Source organism: Brassica napus, chromosome A6, assembly GCF_020379485.1.
Source record: "Brassica napus cultivar Da-Ae chromosome A6, Da-Ae, whole genome shotgun sequence".
Lineage (NCBI taxonomy): Eukaryota > Viridiplantae > Streptophyta > Magnoliopsida > Brassicales > Brassicaceae > Brassica > Brassica napus.
In genome coordinates, this window is record NC_063439.1 from 9582627 (window position 1) to 9597095 (window position 14469).

General features: G+C 45.7%; 1 protein-coding gene across 1 annotated transcript; it reads left to right on the top strand.

Moving 5' to 3' along the window:
- The first annotated feature begins 572 nt into the window (after positions 1–572).
- On the top strand, positions 573–6524 carry LOC106347394 (pentatricopeptide repeat-containing protein At3g49730). Its single transcript, XM_013786921.3, has 14 exons — positions 573–2569; positions 3513–3938; positions 4020–4084; positions 4182–4244; positions 4330–4419; positions 4499–4611; positions 4712–4783; positions 4867–5011; positions 5104–5159; positions 5238–5288; positions 5380–5434; positions 5525–5581; positions 5675–5794; positions 5885–6524. Exons 1-14 carry the CDS (start codon positions 700–702, stop codon positions 6371–6373), a joined length of 3672 nt encoding a protein of 1223 aa, XP_013642375.2. The 5' UTR covers positions 573–699; the 3' UTR covers positions 6374–6524.
- Positions 6525–14469: the final 7945 nt, after the last annotated feature.

A 14469-nucleotide genomic window follows, 5' to 3' on the forward strand; every position in this document is an offset into this window, starting at 1 on the left:
CGCTAACAAAGGTTAGATCAGTTGGTCTCAGACTAGCAGCTTCTAGCATTTATCAAAATGCCGACAAAGATACTTGTCTTTTATAAGTAACTGACTGCGACATAAGCTTCTTCAAAGACCAGACTTAACCACTTGGCAACTGAAATACATTGTAGTGAGGCATTTCACAACAGATGATGCAACCAAATATATCCAGCTATTATAGCAAGCTAGTGCACCTGCTTACCTTAATCCAAATAGCCATAGCACATACTAACGAATCCAAACTTGTCTATGTCTAAACTCAAAAACCAGGTCTAGTGGTATAGGAGCTCCAGCTGGAGTACCCGCCCCTGGGTTCGAGCCTTGGCCACTGCGGAATTTACATATGGGCTGCAGCATCCGAGACCGAAGACCGTTACACGGTGAGCCACATGGTGACGCCCTGGCAGCGTCCATGCTCACTTCGGTCTCTAGTCTGGACCACTTTGGTGGGATCAAGATACTCGATTAGCAAAAAAAAAAAAAACTCAAAAACCAACTTATGCATTTCTAGAGACAACTCGACACTCGTAACATTAAAAACCGCAACCTCATGGCATTTGATTAAACAGCTCAGATGCATACCCAGTTATCCGGCGGTTGAGATTAACCAAAGCAGTTAGTTGAGGTTTCGTGTATAAGACGGAAACGACATAGTTTAGAGTGAGAAAGAGAGAAATGCGTAGGTTCTCAACCATACTCGATCTTTGCCTCAGCAAACGCCGTCTTCTCTTACCATCTTCTCGAATCGATCTCATCACCAAAAGGTTTCACATTTCCAGACATGACTCCGTGGAGTCAACCGAGATAGTTAACGGGTCTGGATACGAGCGTAAGCAGGAAGATGAACTCGTGGAGAAGATATACAGAATATTACGAAACTACCATTCTAGGGTTCCGAAGTTGGAGCTTGCTCTCAACGAATCAAGTATCGATCTTCAACCCGGGCTAATCGTCCAAGTGCTGGATCGTTGCGGCGATGCTGGCAATCTAGGTTACAGATTCTTCCTCTGGGCATCGAACCAACCTAGCTATCGCCACAGCTACCAAGTCTGCAAATCGATGGTGAAGATTCTCAGTAAAATGCGTCAGTTCGGAGCTGTCTGGGCTTTGCTCGACGAGATGAAGAACCAGAATCCTCACTTGATTGAGGCGGAGCTCTTCGTTGTACTGATGCGGAGGTTTGCTTCTGCTAACATGGCCAAGAAAGCGGTCGAGGTGCTCGACGAAATGCCAAAGTACGGGATCGAGCCTGACGAGTTTGTTTTCGGAAGCTTGGTAGACGCGTTGTGCAAGAACGGTTGTGTCAAGGATGCTTCGACGCTTTTGGAGGACATGAGAGAGAGGTTTCCTCCGAATCTACGGTGTTTCACTTCCTTGCTGTACGGTTGGTGTAGGGAAGGGAAGTTGATTGAAGCTAAGAATGTTTTGGTTCAGATGAAGGAAGCAGGGATTGAGCCTGACATTGTTGTTTTCACTAACTTGCTTAGCGGCTATGCTCACGCTGGTAAGATGGCGGATGCGTATGATCTTATGAAGGATATGAGGAGGAGAGGGTTTGAGCCGAATGCGAATTGTTATACGGTTTTGATCCAGGCCTTGTGTAAGATGGAGAAGAGGATGGATGAGGCTATGAGGGTTTTTGTTGAGATGGAGAGGTATGGGTGTGAGGCTGATATAGTGACTTACACCGCCTTGATTAGTGGGTTTTGTAAGTGGGGGATGATTGATAAGGGTTATAGTGTTTTAGATGATATGAGGAAGAAAGGAGTTGTGCCGTCGCAGGTAACGTATATGCAGATAATGGTGGCTCATGAGAAGAAGGAACAGTTTGAAGAGTGTTTGGAGTTGATTGAGAAGATGAAGGAGAGAGGTTGTCATCCTGATCTTCTTATCTACAATGTAGTGATCAGATTGGCGTGTAAGTTAGGAGAAGTGAAAGAAGCTGTTAGGTTATGGAGTGAAATGGAAGCTACTAATGGTTTAAGCCCTGGAGCTGATACCTTTGTTATTATGATCAACGGGTTTACAAGCCAAGGTTATCTAGTTGAAGCATGCGATCACTTCAAAGAAATGGTAAGCCGAGGGATATTCTCTGCGCCGCAATATGGAACATTGAAGACACTGCTGAACACTCTTGTTAGAGATGATAGGGTGGAAATGGCGAAAGATGTTTGGAGTTGCATATCGAACAAAAGCTCTTCTTGTGAGCTGAATGTAGCGGCGTGGACAATATGGATCCATGCTTTGTTGGCGAGAGGTCACGTGAAGGAGGCGTGTTCGTATTGTCTGGAAATGATGGATATGGATTTGATGCCGCAGCCTGATACTTATGTGAAGCTCATGAAAGGATTGAATAAACTGTACAATAGGACGATCGCTGGAGAGATAACAGAGAAGGTGATGAAGATGGCGAGTGAGAGAGAGATGAGTTTTAAGATGTATAAGAGGAGAGGTGAGGAGGATTTGATTGAGAAAGCTAAACCTAAGGGGAATAAAGAAGGGAAGAAGAAAGGAACAGGTGATCGTAATCAGCATAAGTGGGGAGGTGAACGAAGTAGAGCTAAAGCATTTTGACATTATTACCTCAAGTTTTTAAACGCTGTTCATGTTTTTGTGCTTTGGTTCATTACATTACTTTTTGATTTTGTCCTTGTTTTGGTCTCTTTGCTAAGATATAAAGTTGCAAAGTCACTTTCTCCTTAAACTTGAGATAGCTCTGTTTTTCGGTTTGGTTAAGGGCTTTGATTGCACTGTAGGAGGAGGTTGGGCTGGGATTTCGACCCGAACCAAATTTTTGGTTTCAAGTGTGAGCTTGGTAGATTACAAATGCTTAGTTTGGTTTGTAAATCGGTTGGTTTAGGTTTTCATTTCCCTAAAAATTATAACCAAATCATACTGATTTTAACCAAAAATTATGAACTGAACTTACCAATATTTGAACCAAAATAATTAAATTTAATCAAAAATTTCTTATAATTTTAATCGAGATTAAACTGAAACCAAAAACTTCTGTTAGTTTGATAAATTCTTTTTTAACAAACTAACCAAATGCTAAATCGAATTAATTGAATAACCTGAACCAAACTAACCAAACCCGCAAGCTGGGCATGAACTTCATGCCATGAAGTATATAAACTAACCTGAGATGACTAATTCATAGCCAAACCGAAATAAGTGTATATCCCGGTCCGGTAGGTTTATACCGAACCAATTATGTGTAACGAGTAAACCGGAATTTTAGGTTTTTAAATGAATAAAAAACCGAAATAAACAAACCAAATACCCGGCAGACGAGAAGAGAAGAGGAGCACTGTTCTGTCCCGGCGACGATCGGATTTTTGATACTTCTGAATCAAGACAGAACACTGTAAGGTCTAGTCTGTTTTGAATTCGTTAAGCGACTGAAATATCAAAAGCTTCAAATCCCCTCTTTTAACTTATTCTCTCTCTCTCTATCTAATACCATACCTTCTCCAGTTAACGCAGAGAGTATCGTCGTTCGGATCGTCTCTTGATGTTGAGGACACTGTCTCTCGCTCGGGACCATCTCAGATCCAAAGCGCAAATATCGTCTTCTCCATTTTCACCTCCTTCTACCATTCGTGCCCTCTCTTCTCCATTTTCTTCGAAGCGACATGCGCCTAAGGCTACCGAAGAAGAAGCACCGGCGGCTCTAAAAGAATCCGTTTTGCTGTACCCGAAAGACCCGTCGAGCACACCCAAGCTCTTCCTTGTCCAGCCTCGTCTAACTCCGCCTAAGTTTCTTCAGGCCAAGCTTAACGAAGCGCTCTGCCTCGCGAATTCGCTTGAAGAACAGAGATATGGCTACTTCGAATCTGATTTCTTCGACAAGGAACTGCCTTCTCACGTTGTTGTCCAAAACCCTATTGCCAGGTCGTCTAAACCTCGCGTAGGTCCGTTTCAAGAATAATGCCTTCCAAGTGTTCGATGATTTTCCTGTGAGACTGATGAGTAATGTGGTTTTCAATTGTTAGATACTTATTTCGGGCGTGGGACTGTAGACAACATCCAATGCCATCTTAATGCTGAAGATTCCAAGGCAATCAGCTAAATATCTCAATTGTTATCAGTCTCTGTTTTATTGCTTTTATGTAATGAAAAGTTGGATCATGTTGTTACAATCTCTTGATGCTCAGGAAGAAGTTGATGCCGTTTTCATTAACGCCATTTTGTCAGCAATTCAGCAACGGAACTTGGAGGTAACCCCACAAGACCTCAAGTTTTTCTTTGTTTGTTTTCCTCCAGTTCAAGCTAATTGTTGTTTCTTTGTATTTGATTCTTCAGAGAATATGGGGAAAACCAGTACTAGATCGTGTAGGCCTTATTATAGAAATATTCAACGCTCATGCGCATACCAAGGAAGCAAAACTCCAGGTACTTGTGACAATAAAGATCCTTCTTCTTACATACTAGGATAGTTTGATTAACAACTATTTTGTTCGTCCATTCACAGGCTGAGTTAGCAGCTCTGATGTACAAAAAGAGCAGGCTGGTTCGAGTGCGTGGTACTGATGGACGTCAGACTTTTGGGCAGTTTGGGGAAGCTGAAGTTGTTAGTGCACGAGGGTGAGTTTATTTAACTTGCTATTTTGTGTATCCCCTCTACATCTTTTTTTTTAATTGTTGGTACGTTGATGAGATTGTTTTTAATGAAATCATTCTGCAGGAGAGCGGCAAGTAAGGGAACTGGTTTCGTTGGTGGTGCAGGAGAAACTGAGCTTCAGCTCCAACGCCGAAGGTTAACCGAACGCATATTACATTTATAATGTTCATGGCTCTCTGTTCTTACATTATGGTCCTCACATAATCTTGATCTACCAGAATAGCAGACCGGAGGCTTCGCTTGTTATCCCAAATTAAAGAAGCCCAACGAACACGGCTATTGCAACGTGCTGCACGTAAGAGACAAAGTGGTTTAGCGGGTAAAAGTTTAGCCACCATTGCTGTCGTTGGTTACACAAATGCTGTGAGTGTTTGAGTTTTGTCTCCCCCAAAGGAATCTCAGCCACAACCTAACTGTTACTAACCTACTTCCTCTTTTTTTCTTTTGCTTGTTAGGGAAAATCAACATTGACAAGTGCTTTAACAAGGACTGCTCTCTACTGCAATGAGCGGTATAATATAAATTGCTTTGAAAATATTTTTTTTGAAACTGAAACTTTAGCTTTTAATGTTTGGTCTGGCTTCTGCAGATTGTTTGCCACTTTAGATCCGACACTCAAGAATGCCATCCTTCCTTCTGGGTAAGTTGGTTGATATGCGTCAAGGATCTTGATCTTGTCTTTACGGTAATACTTGAACTACTACTGAAACATCTGAGTTGATATTATTCAGAAGGAAAGTGCTTTTTAGTGACACTGTTGGATTCATATCGGATTTGCCTATACAGGTAATAGATAGATACATACTTAAAATTCTATCTTTCAGTTTAGAGTATTTTTAACTTCTCTTTTCTTGGCTCGTGGTTTATTTTTCGTAGTTGGTGGAAGCATTTCAGTCGACTCTGGAAGAAGTTGTAGAAGCTGATCTACTTCTGGTAAGAACTTGTTAAATAAATATGGTCTTGAATTACGTTTAAAATTGGAGGACGGTAGAAATCTTGGCCTTAATGAACATTTGTTCCTTGCAGCATGTAGTTGATTCAACAGCTCCAAATATCGAGGAGCATCGTTCAACAGTCTTTCATGTCCTTAATCAAATTGGAGTACCAGAAGAGAAGCTTAAGAATATGATTGAAGTCTGGAATAAAGTAAGAACTTTTTTTTTCAATAAACCATCCATCTTAACTTCTTAAGTAAGGAAGCAACCGCCATTGTTCACACGCGGATTTTTTTGTTAGATTGATTATGAAGAAGAAGAAGAAGAAGAAGAGGAAGACATGCATTATCTAGAAGATGGTAAGGGAGAAGAAGAAGAAGAAGAAGAAGAAGAAGAAGAAGAAGAAGAAGAAGAAGAAGAAGAAGCTGAGTTAAGCGAAGATTCAATAGCTGAAGAAACTGAAGCAACTGTCGATGAAGACCAAATCCAAAACCAAGAAGATGACTCTGATGAATGGCTACTGTCTGAAGATGAAAATGTCAGCGACTCTGAGTTATGGAAAGTTCCGGAAGAGGCTAAAGTAGATGCTGCACAGAAGAGTGGACCTGATGTCAGAGTTTCTGCATTGACAGGAGTCGGTCTGAAGGAGTTGATGTATCTCATTGATGAAAAATTGAGTGGTGAAGATGAGAAGCGTAAGTCAGAGACAATAGTCGAAAGGAACGATTTTCAGAGCCGTAAATGGAGACCATCTTTTAAAGATGACGAAGAGTTTGCCGCTGGACAATAGTTTTGCCTACGTCTCAAATTGTTCTGTGTTTTGCCTGGTTTCTATAATACGATGGAAACTATATAATAGAAACTTTATAATACAATAAAAAATACTAGTTAATATTTTTATAATAAAAAAATTAGTCCTAAATTAGGCCAACTTGAACTATAATACGATACTAGAGCTTTACTGTGGGAACCGAAATTCACACTGTCGATTTCCGTTTAAATAAGGAAACTAGGAAAACCTTAATTTTCCAGAGGATCCGGATATCTGTTAATTACCACACGTCAAGCAATCAGAACACGAGAATAACAACGATAAAAATAAGAAATCGAAAAGAGAGCAAAGTAGATCTTATTCCGAATCTGCGTATGAGCGTTACAACAAGGTATAAGCCTGGGCTCGAGAGCTGTCGGCGAGATTCCTAGTTCTAGCAACCCTAAGACGGCTAAACCTAATTGAGTCGCAGCTCGAAATAACAAAAACGGAAAATTGCCTAAATTGCTCTAAGTGCTAAGTTTGCTCTGAAAAAGTTATCCTCCTTGCTCCTCGCCTAGGACTCCTTATATACTAGCTCCAAGGCCGGTTTACGCTTTTACTCTTCTGCCCTTAAGCCGTCATAGCATAAAAATAGAGATATTCCATTTTTCCCGATCTTCACAATTATCTTCAAAACTTCCGTATTTATCCGCGGAAACTTGACATTTATCCTTCTTCGTGGGCCAAGCGTGAACCATGCTGTGATTCACGGGCTTTTGGTTAGGAAAAATCATAGGATGGGCCTCGAGTCGTGTTTTAGGTCCCTTTGGGCCGTCTTCCGACTCGACACGCTTACTACGAGTTTTCCGCGGTTTCTAATCCGCGAAGTTTGATCGATGAATTAGAATAGCGGGAAACATGGACTGAGCTCGCTACGGTCTTCGGGAGATAGCATTCGAAGGTTTGACGAGAATGCAAGGACTGGTATCGTATCGATGTTCGGAAAGGTTCAATCGCTACACGACGACCGAACTTCAGCCAAGCTCGGTCGCTACGTGAGCTCGGTCGCTACGTAGCGACCGAGCGGGACGATCGCTCGGTCGCTACGTAGTGACCGAGCTTTGGCTCGAGCTCGGTCGCTACGTAGCGACCGAGCGGGACAATCACTCGGTCACTACGTAGCGACCGAGCGGGACGATCGCTCGGTCGCTACGTAGCGACCGAGCTTAGCTGAGCTCAGTCGCTATGTAGCGACCGAGCGGGACGATCGCTCGGTCGCTACGTAGCGACCGAGCTTTGGCTCGAGCTCGGTCGCTACGTAGCGACCGAGCGGGACGATCGCTCGGTCGCTGCGTAGCGACCGAGCTTGGCTCGGGTTTGGTTGCTACGTAACGACCGGACGGCGTGTATACGTAGCGACCGAGCTTGGTTTGAATCCCAAAGGATATTTCTTCGTAAAAACCTCGTATAGGTTATTTTTACGAAAATTACATCTCTTCTTTTACTAACTCTTTCGGAAATACGATCTCCGAGGATTTTCGGGTGGTAATTCCGTCGTAACCGTTTTTGACCCCAACAGTTAGCCCTCCAGCCCGTTAGGATCATGCATCGTAGGATCCTAGCGTGCGGTTAGGCATGTTTTGGCAAGTTAGGCGTGATGGATGGAATTAATATCCGAAAGTCCGAGCTTGAATAGTAAATCCTCATGTCTTATAAGAAGAGAGGTAACTTGTTCCATAATTTTTTCGCTTTCTTGTTTTTCTCTAAGATCTTTCAAAAAACTTTCTATCTTTCTCTCCACCCTTTTCCTCTATTCTCTCAAGAGAAGTGTAAAGATGTCGAGCAAGAAAAAGATTGCGAAAAAAGGGTCTTCGTCCGCGAGTCCTTATGAAGAGCTCGTCGTTCCGAAGATGGAGTTCGTGCCTCACTCGGTGCATCCTGCCGAGAACGAGGCATGGTGGGTTGCTCATTATGGCTCGTTGACCCCTCCCAAGGAGAAGCCGTTCCCGGTCCTGGTCCATCGTGGAGTCGAGGAAGAGGATGCAAGCAGGACTACTGACGAGTTTCTCGCGACGATGCGATCGTTCTACCACATCCCGGATGCTGTGGAGTTCCGGGTTCCCTGCCGCGGGGAATGTGCTAACAACCCCCCGGAGGGTTACTTTACTTGTTATGAGGCGTTCGTAGTGCGTTGTCGCCTCTGGTTCCCCATACCCGAAATTCTCGTCCGAGTGTTGGACCGTTTCGAAGTTGCGATAAGTCAGTTGACACCCCTTGCCATTCAGCACCTTATTGGGATCCTGATCCTAAGCTACGAGCATGGCCTTTCCCTTTCCGTCGATCATTATGAAGCGCTTTTGAGGCTTCAACTTGTCAGGGTACGGATAAGCATAGGTTGGTCCCTCGGAAATTTATGTCAGTGGTTAAGAAGTTTATTTCGAACTTCAACTCGTGGAAGAAGTTCTTTTTATTTGTCCATATAGACGCTGCATCCGTCGAAGAGAGTTGCATTCCATTGTTCCGGAGGTTGCCGAATGATCGTCCCTTCATCAACCCTTTTGCTCCGTTCCCCGAGGACATCATTTCGGTGAGGGATCTTCTCAGGAATGGTCCCTTCTTCTGGACTTCTTTTACGCCGAAGAGGGTTCAGAAGGCACTGAGATTCGTGCAACCCGGTCCTGCTTTGGATGCGGACACGGGAAGCGACTCCGAACCCGACGACCAGAATCCCGTCGAAGCTCCGACAGCTGCGCCGGAGTCGAGCTCTTGGAAGGGAAAAGATGTCGATCTTGGCGACATAGAGTTTTCGATGGATGACTCTATGCTTCCAGGATGGGATCCGAACCTTGCTTACGGCGATGGGAGCGGTTCGAGCGAGGCCCCTATTCCGGATTTCGATGATTTCTTTGCTGGGCTGCCATCGGGTTTCGATGCTCCTCCTCCTACGAAAGAATCGGCGAGGCCGAGAGTCGTTGCGGAAGGATCTCGCATCATCAATGGGGTTAGTTTTTTTTTGAGAATTTTTTGGTGATTGTCCTATGTATATATTTATAACATGCCAATCGATTTTGCAGGGCCTGAGCTTGCTGGGCTCGGCCATTGAGGCGGGCCATAGAGAAGCCATGGTCTACCGCTTCAAGGCGGAGAAAGCGGAGCGGGATCTCGCTCGCGTGCAAGGCGAGATGCTGGAGCGAGAGGCGCAGCTTACTCGTGATCATGCGCGGGCTATTCGTAAAGCGGAGAGGAAAGGCAAAAGAGAAATCATCGAGGTGATGAAGACTCGTGCATCTCAGTTCCAGGTTGAGTACGGGAACCTCAAGAATGCCTTTACCTCGGTGGGTGACTTTCGCGAGTGCCGTGGTTCGGTCGGAAGTCTTTGGAGGACGCGAGCTGATGACTATGTGTTTGAAGAGGAAATGAGCTTGATGAAGAGTGGGATGAGTGACCGTGCCCACGCTGAGGCGCTTATCCCTCCGATTGACGAGAGGATTCAAGGGTTCTGGGATTCCATCCCGGTTTCCCCTGATACCGAGGAGGTTCCGACCGGTTTTCCCGATGGTGGCGAGGAAGTGGATCGTCCCGCGGATGCGTTTGGTGCTTCGTTGTCCGGGGACTTTGACTTTGGATCATGAGGGATGGATCAGTTATTCTTGTTTTCGGCCGAGTGTGGCCCTTTGAATTTAGATTTCATTTAGGCCTAGATGGCCGTATTTGTATTTCCGGGACTGGCCGTTGGTGGCTTTGAATCCCTTGCCGCTTTACGCGGTTTATTTATATGATAAATGTTTTGTTTCGAGTTTTCCTGAGTAGGGTTGAAGTAAATACGAGTTGTCGTCTCGTATGTAGTTCTGATTAGACGTTCAATCTGTTGGTTCGTTCGTGATTTTCGTAAAAATTTACTTATCTTTACGATTTTCGAGAACATTGAGATACGAACGGAGAGACATGGTTTATGATCTCGTATCTTTTAGATATCATGCCTTGAGATGTTTGAGACCAGAGCGTTGGGTTTAGGGCAAGACCTAGGTTTACTTTCGGTTAAGGTTTGTGCGGTGACTAGCCGGCTATCGTTTTTCCTGTTGCGATTTCTTCCTGACTCGCACCGATTTAAAGTCCGCGATATGTTCTCGGCTTATATGACTTGTATGGTACGAATCGAGCATCTTCTCAGAATCAACTGGAAGTGCTAAACCAAAATTTCGGATTTTTGTTGTAGCGCGCTTTTGTCCTTGTGCTGGACGTTTTTAAAGATCAAAAGAGTGATCGGATTGCGTTTGTTTAAGACGGCTGGCGTGTTCGTCGGGGCCAATCGACGAACGGGGTGTAAGGTTTTTGGTGGTCGCGTTCGGACAATTTGTTAGCATTGTCCTCAAATTTTAACTTTTGCGACGTCTCGCAGTTATTTCGAGGATTATGCGTGTATTTTTGCGTGTTTGAAAGATGATAATCTTTACGATTTTTGGGCCGGAAGGGGCCGCAGACAAGAGTCTTAACGTTTTCAGGCGTGTCCTGAAAGTTTCTTTTGTGTTTTACTGAAGCGTAAACGTTTTCGATAAAAAGGACAACGTATATTGTAGTAAAAGTTTTTGAAGTTTCTAAAAACTCGATTACAATAATGAAGATTTTTCTAAGTGGGAGTATACGAGTATACGCACCCACTCCCCCCCCTTTTTAGAGAGGGGGATAGCTGAACTCGTCTTTTGACGAGCTGCCTACGTACCCCTTTCGAGGATCAAGCCATCTCGTAGTTCTGTTTCATGCCGCGAGTGTTCTTACTCGGCGGTAGATGTCGCGATGTCCGCCTTGACCGTGTCGATCGTGGCTGGGTCGACGCTATTTTCCGGATGTTCCGGTTGAGTTGTTGCGTGGGCTTCGGATTTATGTCGAGCCTCGACGTTCGATGCGTTTGCGTTGATAGACGATTTTACTTCGTCTTCTCCCGGGGCGCTTTTGGCTGAAGATCGATCTATCTTCGCGCGTTTGCCGTTTGTGGAAGCCGTGATTTGCCTTAACTTATGCTCCGCGAGGAAGCATAGTCGCGACTGTTTTTGGCATCCCCAGATGGCCGCGACTCCGCTCGGCGTTGGGAACTTGAGACCCAGGTGGTAGGTTGATGGAACTGCCTGCATGGCGTTGAGCCATGGGGTTCCCATGATTACGTTGTAGATAGCGGGATGATCGACTACCGCGAATTCGACGATTTTTGTGATCTCTTTGGCCATGACTGGCAATTGGATTGATCCGAGAGTCATCGACACTTCGCCTGAAAAACCCGTGAGCGGTTTTGGCGTCGGAATTACTTCTCCGAGTTCGATACTCATCCGCTTGAGAGTGTCGCGGAAGATTACGTTGACCGTGCTTCCCGTGTCGACGAGTACCCTTCCGACTTCTAAATCTCGTATGACGAGATCTATGACGAGCGGGTCGCAGTGAGGTTGGTCGATACCGCCGGCTTCTTCCTCCGTGAAGGTGATCGAGCAACTTTGGCCGTCTCGAGGAGGAGACCATGTAGGCCAATTTGCACTTGACTCTGCCTTCCGTTGGTAAGCCTTGATGGCCGACACGGTATCGCCGCAGTATTGTGATCCTCCGATGATCATATTGACTCTGCGACGATTGTTATCGTTCCCTTTGTCATCCGGCCTCCTACCGCGTTTATCCCCAGGATGGTTTCGTTGAGGGGATTTTTCAGCGGGCGGATTTCTATCCGTCTTTGGAGGCCGATCAGAATCGAGGATGAGATCCTTGACGCTAGTTACTTCCGAAAGCTCTCCAGCGAGTAGCTTCGCGGCCAGTCTTGCTCCCAAGACTTTGCAATTGGTCGTGGAGTGTCCTCGGGATTGGTGGAACTCGCAGAAGGTGTTTTCGTCATACCCTTGATTGCGAGTCCATGTGTTGCCCGTGGTCCGGCCTTGATCCGAACTGATCGCATAGTTATGCGCCCCTTGGAGATCTTCCCCCTCGTGATGGACGTACTTGTCGTTACGAGAGTTCTTCTTTTTCCCCTTCGGATCTGCGTCTTTCGAGGATGGTCTTGCCGGCTTATGTTTTTGCGATAAGACTTTAGTTTCTTCCTCGACTATGATGTAGTCCGTTGCTTTGTGGAGGGCGTCCTGGATCGTTCGCGGTTTGTCGAGAGTTATCCATTTTCTGAATTTCGACTTGTACCAGAGCGTCTTTCTCAGCGCGTCGATGGCCACTTTGTCGCTTATCCCGCTGACCCTGGACATTATCAGCTTGAACCGACTGATAAATTCGCGGAGGGGTTCGTCTTCCCTCTGGGAGAGACTCCAGAGGTCAACATCGGAGGTTTCCCTGTCTATGAATACAGAGTACTGTTTGAGGAATTCCGATGCGAGCTGTCGAAAACTCCCGATGGTGTTGCGACGAAGGCGTGCGAACCATTCGAGTGCGAACCATTCGAGCGTTTCGACGAACAGGCGGCAATAGCCGGCATCTTTTTTGCCGTCCTTCAGTCTTGCTCTACCCATCGCGATGTGGAAAGCCTGAAGGTGCGCTTTTGGATCGGCCGTACCATCGTACTTCGGTACTTTGATCTTTCCCGGATCGGACACCCTCATGTCCGAAATGCGACTGGTAAAGGGGGTCTTTCGAGCTCCTTCCAGCAGTCGATCGATCTCGGGGGCAGCACTAGTAGCATGATGGATTTGAGACTTTACAGCTCTCACTTCTGCCGCAGTCTTAGTGATGTAGTCGCGAAGATCGCGGATATCCGATGTCTCGTCAGTGGATTTCCGAGCCTGTCGGCGTTTACTGCGAGTGAGCTCGGTTTGCCTTTCGGCCAGCTCCTCTTGTTCGTTCCAATAGGCGACTTCTTCTTCTTCCGTCATTGGTTTTTCGAACGGGGAGCCTTCCCGAGCGGATCGGCTTCTGGTCCTTCTTGGATGTCTGTCGACATCCTCGTCGGTGTCGTTGGAGACATCGCTAGGATCCAGGTCAATGTGTTCGGCTTCGTTATCCTCCGAGTCCTTTGCAGGGGGCGGAAGATTTTCAGGGTTCCCCTTTTCGACGGGAGATTTTTCGCTAGGGTTTTGACCGGAAGGTCGTTCCCGCGCGAGTCCTGTTCTATCGAGTGGGGTGGCGAAGTCGAGCCTTTCCCGCGGATTTTGGTGGTTCCGCGGGGACGGATAGCTTGGGTCCTTGCCGTTAAGGTTTCAACCTGTTTGGTCAAGGTATTCACGAGCTTATCCTGTTCTTCCGACCTTTTCTCATAGGTGGCGAACATCTTTTTGAACTCCTCGAGCGTCGCGGCGTTGGCTTGCGCGTTGGCCGCGGATACGTCCGCTACTGGAGTGTGGAGATCGGTGCCGCTGCCTCCATTAAGAGGAGTTTGCACGTTATCTGCGTCGTTGGTTGACATGTCAGATTGTGTGTGGCTTTTGCGGGTTAGATTGATCCGTAAGTGCCCCTCCCTCTAGCGCCAAACTGTGGGAACCGAAATTCACACTGTCGATTTCCGTTTAAATAAGGAAACTAGGAAAACCTTAATTTCCCAGAGGACCCGGATATCTGTTAATTACCACACGTCAAGCAATCAGAACACGAGAATAACAACGATAAAAATAAGAAATCGAAAAGAGAGCAAAGTAGATCTTATTCTGAATCTGCGTATGAGCGTTACAACAAGGTATAAGCCTGGGCTCGAGAGCTGTCGGCGAGATTCCTAGTTCTAGCAACCCTAAGACGGCTAAACCTAATTGAGTCGCAGCTCGAAATAACAAAAACGGAAAATTGCCTAAATTGCTCTAAGTGCTAAGTTTGCTCTGAAAAAGTTCTTCCCGTTGCTCCTCGCCTAGGACTCCTTATATACTAGCTTCAAGGTCGGTTTACGCTTTTACTCTTCTGCCCTTAAGCCGTCATAGCATAAAAATGGAGATATTCCATTTTCCCGATCTTCACAATTATTTTCGAAACTTCCGTATTTATCCGCGGAAACTTGACATTTATCCTTCTTCGTGGGCCAAGCGTGAACCATGCTGTGGTTCACGGGCTTTTGGTTAGGAAAAATCGTAGGATGGGCCTCGAGTCGTGTTTTAGGTCCCTTTGGGCCGTCTTTTGACTCGACACGTTTACTACGAGTTTTCCGCGGTTTCTAATCCGCGAAGTTTGAT